The following is a 9,642-nucleotide window of genomic DNA, read 5'->3' as shown; positions in this document are numbered from 1 at the left end:
GCTGGAGCTTTGGGCAGAGCTGTACTGAAAAGGCACAAGAAGCACAGACTGGTGCCAGCCCACAGAACACATTTGGGACTTTGTCCTCCTCAGCTGCCGGAAGGAAGGCACGGAGGGCAGCGGTTCCTTTCAGAGAAGGACGCGCTCACTCGCTCTCCATTGCTAAAACAAAGGTGGTGCCTTCGAGCACCTCACTGTTCTTTGGGGCTACAGCTTCAGAGTCCTGAATTCTCATTTCTGGCTGCCAGCAAATCCATCTCAAAGTTACTGGCAGATCCTTAGCCACCTGCAGTTCTGCACTTGGGAACTGCACATAGGGAGAGATCAGCAAGGCGTCCCTGAAAGCCCTAAGCCCTGCCGATATCACAAGATGTATCCACAGAGTATTAAGGCAAGGATTACTTCTTCTGAATCCCAAATGACACAGCAGAGAGTGTGGTCAGAGGTTTGTGGGTGATAACTGAGACACTGCTGTTACCAAGTGGTCAAGGCAAAATGTCAGTGGCCCCATGTGTCCTGTAACTGGCTCCCAAGGGAGCAGAGAAATGGGCTGTTGGAATGTCAGCTCCTGATTACAGCACTGCCTAATCACAAGGCAGTTTGGCACAGCTCAGCTGTGTCATTGCAAAATAACTTGCTCCACATGCCTTGTTGTCTCGTGCCACCAACCTCTCAAGTTACTGATTATCAATGTCATTTTAGGTGGCCATCAAGAAAATACATGTTCAAGGACTGAAGATGAAGGAACTAAAAGTCAATGAACTCCTGGTCATGAAGGTGAACAGGAATCCCAACCTGGTCAACTGTTTAGACAGGTGTGTTGTGCTTTTGTCCTATGAATATTTGTTCACATATTGCAAACATGCAAGGTAAAATCCCACTTTGGTCACTGGCAGAAAATAGAGCTGTAATTATTGGCTAATTATGATTGCTCTTTTCATCTCCAGTGGATGGGAAGAGATTGCATTTTGTTTGCATGAGTCTTTGCTGGCACATGGCATTTGAAAATTGTTCAAAAACCCGGATGAGTTGTGTCTTACTAAATCAATGATCTCTATATTCACAGCCACCACTTTGGTTTCGAGCTTGATTTTTTTCAAGTGTCTTCTTACATCCAGGTAAACTAACAAGGTTTTCCCTTGGATTGTTGCCACTGTTTTCCATTGCTATGCATGCCAGGAAGACTAAGTGCTTTTTTCCAGAAACACCATGCATGACAGGCTTTTTATCTGGGCTGTTTCTAAGCTGCACATTTTGCTTGCTGCCCATCTAAGACATCTCCTTTTTCGCAGCTGCGCCTTTCTCTTTGAGACTGCACAGATGGCAAACAATGCACAGCCAAGAGTGGATGTCTCTTCCTTTATTTTGTCTTTGTCTCAAAGGGATCTGAAAAGAAGAGTCAACCCGTCTTTTCCAAACAGCAACCTAGCCATGTATATTCATCTCCACGCCCTTGTTTCCTTCTTTCAGCTATCTTGTGGGTGAGGAACTGTCCCTGGTTATGGAGTACATGGATGGAGGCACTCTGAGCAATGTCATCAGCCAGACCTACCTGTCGGAAGATGAGATGGCAGCCATCAGTAGGGAGGTCAGCAATCCCATCTGTGTTTCCAAGGGCTTGGGCAGCATTGTCTGGGAAACAGGGCCTCAGAGCTGGAGTGATTTCCTGTGCCAAGCTTTGTTTCTGTGTTGCTGCTATTCTATGGGCAAGTAAAAGCATCTCAAGTGAAAGGCCTGCCAGTGCCCCTGCACTCCCTGTACTCAGTGCCAGTACTCTTATCTCCTGCTGTTGTATTCTCGCTCTGTCTCTTGTATTTGTATTTGCTGTTCTCCACCTTGCCTCTCTAAATGTTTGCCTGGAGTCTGTCTTCACTGCATTCCTTGCCTGTGAAAGCAAAGGTGCTGGTGGCGGGATTTGAAATGATCAGCAAAGAAAAAAGACTCATTTCTCACAGTACTCAGCTGAAAAGGATAGAAGTGCAGCCAAAATGCTCTTTGCTTCCACAAAGTGACTGGTGTGATACATCCAAGCCTGTGCTGAGGCCAGCAAGAAAATCTTTGTCATGCAGCCTCCCACCCAAAAGTGATCCACTAAAGACCAAAGGGAGGGACTTTTCCTTTCCAAACCCCTCCTTTGTCCTCTGCAAGGAAAAAGCACGTCTACTGCAGAAGGAGTCATCCTGGCTGGTTGGCAGGGGACAGCCTACAACAGCAGGTGCTGCTGCTCTTTCAAAGGCTGACGTGCCTTTCCTCAGAAAGGTCCTGCTCTGCAAGTGTTGGAGCAGCAAGCTCTTCCTCTCAGTGGCCATTACTGTTCTGCCCTTACTCCCCATTCCCCTGGAGAGGGAATTTTTTCGATTCTTTGTTTCCTTTCTTGTGGGATGAAATCACATCACTCATTTTTGACCTCCTCTTTCTGTTTTCTCTCTCAGTGCCTGCAAGGACTGCAATTTCTTCATTCAAACCACGTCATCCACCAAGATGTGAAGAGCAGAAACATCCTTCTCATAACTGACGGTTCTGTCAAGCTGGGTCAGTATATTCTTGGTCAGGTGCAGGCGTTCCAGGGATGTGGGTGTGGGGCTGCTTGGAGTGACTGCCAGCTCCCCAGAAATGGTGCTGGTGGCAGTGCAGGGACCCCTGCTGCGAGCTGAGGGCACAGTTGCAACGTGCACAGAGGTAGAAGGAACCACAAGCAGTCAAGAGTGGCCTTGCTCTGTGTGTGTCCCTTCCAGACAGGGAGCTACAATCTAAAGCTTCAGGGGAATGAAGTCCACTGCTGTGAGCAGCGTTAAGAAACCTGGGATTTTTTGGAAAGCCCCAAGGAAATCGAGCATGGACAGTTCTCCAGGAGATCCAACAGCACATTGTTAGCCTGAGAGTGGGGAATTCAGTTGCTTGGTTTCCTAATTGGAGCTGGCTTTCATGGTTTGTTGTTTTCTCCACAGCTGACTTTGGCCTCTTTGCTCAGCTCAGCCCTGAGCAGGGCAGACGGAGCTCCGTGGCCAGCGCTGCTGGCTGGCTGGCGCCTGAAGTGGTGACAGGTCAACCATGTGGCCCCAAAGTGGACATATGGTCTTTGGGAATCGTGGGCATCGAAATGGTGGAACAAGAAGTTCCTTCCTGGAATGCAACTCCTGTCTTGGTAAGGTGCAAATACTCACTGATCCCACTGTCTTTCTCACCTGTCCCGTGTTCTGTGTGCCATTGGACAAAATCCCATTGCCATCTGCTGGCACCACTTCCACCAAGGTCTCCTTCTGAAGATGCCCCCGCAGCACATCAGCATCTGCTGTAGCTTTGGTTGTATCAGAAAGGGAAGTGGCAGTTCAGAAACCTAACCAGTTCAGAAACCTGCCATTTTGGCCTCCAGCCATGCCTGACATTTCTCACTTGTTTTTCGAACAATGTTGGAACTCTGTTTCTGAAGGACAACAATTTTTCAGTGGAGAGGGTAGACATGTGATAAACATCCTGAGCAATGGAGGTTAGACCTTTCCAGTTTAAATTTTATAGAAAACATAAGAAAAAAAGGAAAAAGAAAAGTAAACAAAAAAGAAAAAGAGAAAAAAACCTACTACCAAAGCAATGCCCAAGCAGTTCTGCTTGCTTTTTCATTTTTTAAACACAGCTCTTCTCTTCCATTCTGTAGCATCTTTTCCAAATCCTGTGGATCTTCAAAACTTTCAGGCTTTCAAGTCATCTGTACATCGTTCAGTCATGTGTGTGGGTGGCCTCGATAAGTTTAGGATGTTTTTTTCTCCGACTGCAGTTGCCAAACCCTTGGCTGTTTCTGGGTACTTTAACAAGTTGATGAGCTTGTAGGCAGGTGCCTGGGCTGGGATCCAACATGGGCAGTTGACACCGGTGCTGTGTTTCTTTACCACAGGAGCAGGGCCATCCCTGGCCTGCACAGTTCTAATGACAGGGAGGGCTCCAGCTCCCCACCATGGCCAGTGGCTGAGCTCAGCTGAGAGTCAGGATAAAACCCTCTTTGTCACCTCTGGTGATGTGGGAAAAGGACAGAAAGCCGCATCAATTATTTGTACACAAGGGGAGTGCATTGCCATTTCTGGCTTTGAAATTCTCCTTTGGGTTAAAGAGGATAATAGCAAAGTCTCTTTGGTCACCATCTATTTCAGCGCCACGAGCACAGAGTTATCATGACAGTGGTGGGCATTTTTATGGAGACTCCAAGGCCTCTTGCCATTGTTTTTTTTGTCTATTTGAGATGGATTCTGCAAGTTGAGGTTTGAATAGTTCCAAGTCGGTGTCTTATGTTTCTAAATACCGTCTTGCAAAAGCAGAATGAGCTCTCTCCCTCTGACTTGTCAGCGTGTTAGAGCTTGGTTCCACATGAACCACACTGGATATGATCAGCCGATGTCTTGCCAATCTACACTGTAATTCCTTGGCCTGAGGAGTATCAGAAAGACCTGCTGAGCTCCATGGACACTGTCAGCTGCATGGAAGTGAGCATCCTTGGCCTTGCTGAAGAAACTGGAGCTCAGCTTAGTGTTGCCTTCTGGAGCAAGGCAGGCGACCTGGTTCTGAGGATCAGCACAGCAGCCCACTCTCCAGGGCCGCTCGGGCCAATGACACACGCAGACATCAATATGATGGACGGTCAAAAGGCGTTTATTACTTCTTCTCGTGGGGTCTTATAGTCTAAGGGGTCTCTACGTTAAAAGGGGGTTTGTCTTTCTTATCTATGGTTAGCAAGGAATGGAAAAGTACTGGGTAAGGAATGGAAAGTTACTAGCACTACTGTTAGTGGAGCCACATTCCTACTGTTAGTGGAGCCACATTCCTAGGGTAATCTCTTATCTTAGAGGAACAAAGGGTCCTGGCTTTCCGTGACATCGCGTGATCTTCCGCAGAGCCTTTCCCTATCTACCACAGCTTAGGTTAGATGCTCTTGAGCAGGAGAAAGGCTGGAATCGTCAGGTGTTTCCAGAGGCCTGCGTGCCCAGAGGGACTGAGTTCTGGGGAGCAGCTGGATGTTTCTGCACATCATGGAAGGGGATTGCCAGACAGCTCAAGCCTCACCACAGGCAAACACTCCCCAGCTCTTCTCAGGCAACATTTGCTTTGGGTTTCAAGTTGTTCCCACTTATCTGGCTGCGAAGATGCCCCTCAAACCACAAGGCAAGCCTTTCAGAACTGGTGTTACATTTCCAGAAATTAAGAAAAGAAGCCCAAACACAAGAAAGTTGCTAAGGCACTGGTTTTTAGAGAGGAACTTAACCCCCTGTGCAGTTTCTTCTCACTGGGAAACATGCCTGAAACCTGGCCATGAGGGTGTAAAGGCCACAGAGTCTCTTCTGCTTCTTGTGCAGTGCTGCTGAAACACTCAGTGACCGTGTTTCTCTCCTAGCCCAAGCTACATTCTGCCCGTCACCAAGCCAGAGCCTGGTGATGTGGAGAGCCTGCCAGAACCTCCCATTTGTTTCCTGGCACTTTCTAGGATGGGCCTAGCATTCATGCATTGACTTGAGTAGCCAATTGAGCAGAGGGTGACCGTAGGGATGGAACCTCTCCTTCTGATTTGACCATGAAAGGTTTTTCTTTTCCATGTAAGGAAAGCAGAAATTTTCAGACTGCTGAGAGACAGAGCTGCAGGTGGCTCCTGTATGTCCAAGCAGGCGTTTTCATGCCAGTACATTTGTGCATGCATCTTAATGTGTCTGTGTTGAAGATGAGATTCCCAATGTTTGTTTCCTTACCTGAGGAATACCTGGTGCATTTCCTTTCTTTCCTTCCAATTCCCATTGTTTTCAAGAACAAAGCAAAAAACTTGATTCATTTTGTTTTATGGCAGCTGTGCTTAAGGGACCAAGAAGCACTGCAGAGATACTTTTCATATACTAACCCTTGGATAGAGTAGAGTTAGTATAGCAAAGTCCTTCTTCCAAAAAGCCTCTCAAGTTGGTATGAATCCTCAGGGAAGGAAATGTGATTGTGCTGATGTAGTTCCCACTAACTAGGTCAGTCAACGAAATCAGCTGCCAAGGCAAGATCTGTGGGATGTTGGAGAGGCTGTGGCTGCATCGGGGTTTGGGGTTTTGGTTGGTAAAGAAAAGTCATCTCTGGATCTCTGCCAGGGCAGAAACTGCCACTGCAGAGTGGAGCTTAATCAATGGGATCTGGGAGAGCAGTGACAGATGGGAAAGAAGCAGGTGGAGCCTGGTGTCTCCTTTTTCCCCAGCCCCAACTCCTGATAGCCACAGGAGGAAGACAAAAGCTGAAGCAGCCCAACCTATTTTCATCCTGCCTGCGTGACTTCCTGAGCTGCTGCCTGCAGAGAGACGAGGCACGGCGCTGGTCTGCCAAGGAGCTCCTGCAGGTAAAATGTGAAGGGGCTGCAGGTGAAACAGGTTCTGAGGGATGGGCTCCTCCTCCACTCAAGCCCAAGGCATCAGATGAGCCCCCTTCCTCCTCACCTCCATTCTTGCTGCTCTTCAAATGAAAATGGTGAGGAATCCTAGTCTGGGCTGGGTGGCAGGGCCCTGTAAAGGTCCTCTGGTGCAAGTGTCCTGCAATAAGCAAGGACATCTTTAAAGAGGTCAGGTTGCTCAGAGCCCTTTGCCACCGGAGCTGGAATGGTTGCAGGGATGGGGCTCCTACAAGCTCTTGGGGCAAGCTGTGCCAGGGTCACACCATGCTCGGAGTAAACAAGGTCTGATTAGATCCTATTTGTGTTTAAAAATATTCACCCCCATCCTATTGTATCTGGCCCTGTTAAAAAAGATGTCGCCCACTTTCTTCAAAGCCACTCTGAAGTCTTGGAAAGTGGCAATAAAGTCTCCCTGGGGCCTGTTCTTGACAAAACTGAATAACTCCAGCTCCCTCTGCATTTCCTGAGTCAGAGAGGTCCTCTAGCTGTTTCTGTCACCCTCTTTTGTAATTTGGTGGGGTGTTCAGTTTTATCTAATGGCAAAAGAATTGAAGTAGAGCAATGCAGGGTTCAGAGACATGAAATGGTGGTGGAGGAACCCAAGGAAGCCAGTCCCAGCCTAGGGGTCAGAGATTTGGCTGTGGGCAGGAGGGGCTGTGGGGGGCTCACTGTGAGCCTCTGAGGGGCCCTGGTTGGTGCCCCCCAGCCCACCCTCAGAGGTTTCTGCCATGCAAACAGGGACAGCTGGGAGGGACTTGTCCCAGCCCCATCTGCTGCCTGGCACGCTCAAGCAGACGGGAACTGTGCCAGGGTTACTGCCAGGTTGTGTGGCAGAGAGGGAACTGCAGGGCCCAGTGCCACTGGGCTGGCCCTGCTAGGAAGGAAGGTGCCATCCAGCACACGAGGGGCAGGGCATGGAACGGTAGACACCGCTCTGTCTCCCTGTGGAAATCAGCACAGTGCCTGTCTTTCAAAGAGAGGAACCAGTCTGAGGCTTTGGAGTTTCCTGAAAAGTAGAAACTCCAAGGACAAAGAAAGCACCATTTCTAGAGTACTGGCAGGGCAAAAATCTCAGCAAGATGAAGACACCTGGATAAATGGATGAGTGGGATTCTGGGTCAGGTTTGCCTGTGATGGCAAAGTCCTGCACATAAAGTTTGAGGTGTAGATGGTCCCATTGTTCCTCTTCCTGTATCCTTCTAGGAGCCAGAGGAATCCTGTGAAGCACTGAGCTTGGAAAGTCATGGTCCATTGTTTTTTGTTGATTTGTTTTTTTTCCCTTTGGGCAGCATCCATTTGTAACATTTGCTGAGCCTGCGTCCAGCCTGGTGCCGCTGATTGTTTCAGTGAAGAAGAGGAGGGAGACAAGAACGTGACAATCACATCAGGACCATTTATTCCTCAACCAGTTTAGAGTAGGATTGTAGGTTAGGACTAGGATTAGGATTAGAATTAGGATTAGATTTAGGATTAGGATTAGGATTAGGATTCGGGATAGGATTAGGGTTAGGGTTAGAGTAGGATTGTCTAATAGGACTGCAGAGTAGGATTGGAAATGAATAAAGTTTCTGAAACCACACCTCACCTTGAAGATTACCTTCCTTCTCACTCTGCAAATAAGCTCAAAAATTCCTTCTGAATTGTCTGTTGTTTCTTAAAGGTGGAAAGTGACACAGTGTCTTTGGCATGGTGTGAAAGTGGGGAAGGATGTTCTTCATTCATCCTCTCCAGACCACACTGCCTTTGGAATATGGCCCACTGGTCTGTTTTTGGCCAGCTTTGGTACTTATAGTTGAGGCAGAAAGGGCAATGGCATTTGAAAGCAAAACCAAAAGAAGAATGAGGCAGCCCAAACACCCTGTGCAGATGCAGGCCTTCAGCTGTGACTGGAGAGCATTGGGGCTCCTGCCAATTGGATTTGGATCCCTAAATGCAATAATCTCTTTGGCTGGAGGAAAGCCTTGCTCAAGTGAGAAAGCAGAAAGATCAGAGAGGGTGCTCGGGAAGGTCTCCTGTGGTGCAGAGCTGTCAGCGCCTGTGAGGTGAGAGCGGGCCCGGCCTTGCCCGGGCTGGAGCCCCAGCAGAGCCCCGGCAGAGGCTGGAGCAGCCTGAGCCCCGGCAGAGGCAGGCTGGAAGGAGGCCCTTGGAGCTGCAAGAGGCAGCAGCCGGGCCCTGGGTGCCTCTTGCTGGGAGCGGGCGAATCCTCCGCCCTCAGAGCCCAGGTGGCAGCTGGCTGCTGCCGAGGGGAAGCGCAGCCGTGCTGGGCACAGCCCAGCCTGGAGGCCATGGCCGTCTGGAGTGTGCCCAGGAGCAGAGAAAGGCCAAGGGCAGCCGCGGGCCGCTGGGCTGGCTGAGGATTCCTCCTCTTCTGCCAGCTGCCCTGCAACTCCTGGCAAAGGCCAGCAGTGTGTGCAGCACTCTGGGCACCGGGGCAGGGAGCCGGGCTGCTCGGCAGGCTGGAGCACAGGGCAGCTCCTTCCAGCCCGGCACTTGTGCCAGGGGAAATGAGGCCAGCATGAGGCAGGGACAGCTTGGCAGGGCCCATCTGCAGGAGCCAGTGCCTCACGCAGCTCTGGGAGGAAGCGCCTGCAACCCTGCAGTTCTGCACTGAGCCAGAGCAAAGGTGTGAGATGCAGAGTGTTTGGCAGAAATATTCAGGCCCACCAGGCCAGCCTGCTTTGTGCTCTCTGGCGCACAGCAAGCGCTGTGCAATGCAGCTCTGAGCTGCTGGGAGAGAGGCAGTCGGGGATGTGCCTGAGGTGAGTCAAGGGGATAGCTGAAAATGTAATTAGGATAATTGAAAAGTGAGGATGAGTCGAGGGGCCAGCTGGGAATAGAATTGGGATAGTAGAAGACTGCATATTTTAGTTAAGATTTTAAAATGACTTAAGAAGTTAAGTTAGTAATACAGCTAGCAGAAATCACGTCCCTTAGTTAAAGAGTACCAAATATATTAGGAACATAAAGCTAGGAGTGACAGGGATAGAGGAAGCAATTGTGAAGAAGCAGAGACCATAGAAATACCTTGCCTTAAGAATAATTGAACAGTTAGGAGAGCCTTGGACAATGAGCAGGTCAAAAGGTCATGCCAACTGGCCATGAGAGAAGAGTTCACCATGAGGAAGGCTGCTTTCTTCCTCCCATACAACCACTCCCTCATTTCAAAATCCCATCAACCCAGTTAAGGGAATACAATTGCGCAGCTGTATAGGATATTCAGCTGATAAAAATGTGAAGCAGGAGGT

At 49.2% G+C, this 9,642-nt stretch overlaps 1 protein-coding gene across 1 annotated transcript; it reads left to right on the top strand.

Annotated features, from left to right (window-relative positions):
- Positions 1-2,967: 2,967 nt before the first annotated feature.
- LOC134432902 (serine/threonine-protein kinase PAK 3-like) lies at positions 2,968-8,379 on the top strand. Its single transcript, XM_063181773.1, has 3 exons — positions 2,968-3,145; positions 6,209-6,346; positions 7,687-8,379. Exons 1-3 carry the CDS (start codon positions 3,101-3,103, stop codon positions 7,771-7,773), a joined length of 270 nt encoding a protein of 89 aa, XP_063037843.1. The 5' UTR covers positions 2,968-3,100; the 3' UTR covers positions 7,774-8,379.
- The last annotated feature ends 1,263 nt before the right edge of the window (positions 8,380-9,642 follow it).

Source organism: Melospiza melodia (genome assembly GCF_035770615.1).
Source record: "Melospiza melodia melodia isolate bMelMel2 chromosome 7 unlocalized genomic scaffold, bMelMel2.pri SUPER_7_unloc_1, whole genome shotgun sequence".
Classification (NCBI taxonomy): domain Eukaryota; kingdom Metazoa; phylum Chordata; class Aves; order Passeriformes; family Passerellidae; genus Melospiza; species Melospiza melodia.
The sequence above is the reverse complement of the archived record's forward strand: the minus strand, read 5'-3'. Positions and strand labels throughout refer to the sequence as shown.

Excerpts from the sequence above, each read along its gene's own strand:
- LOC134432902 (XM_063181773.1), top strand. The coding sequence starts at position 3,101 with ATGGTGGAACAAGAAGTTCCTTCCTGGAATGCAACTCCTGTCTTG. Across the intron at positions 3,146-6,208 it reads GGAATGCAACTCCTGTCTTG|CCCCAACTCCTGATAGCCAC; the intron begins GTAAGGTGCAAA and ends CTTTTTCCCCAG. Across the intron at positions 6,347-7,686 it reads CTGCCAAGGAGCTCCTGCAG|CATCCATTTGTAACATTTGC; the intron begins GTAAAATGTGAA and ends CCCTTTGGGCAG.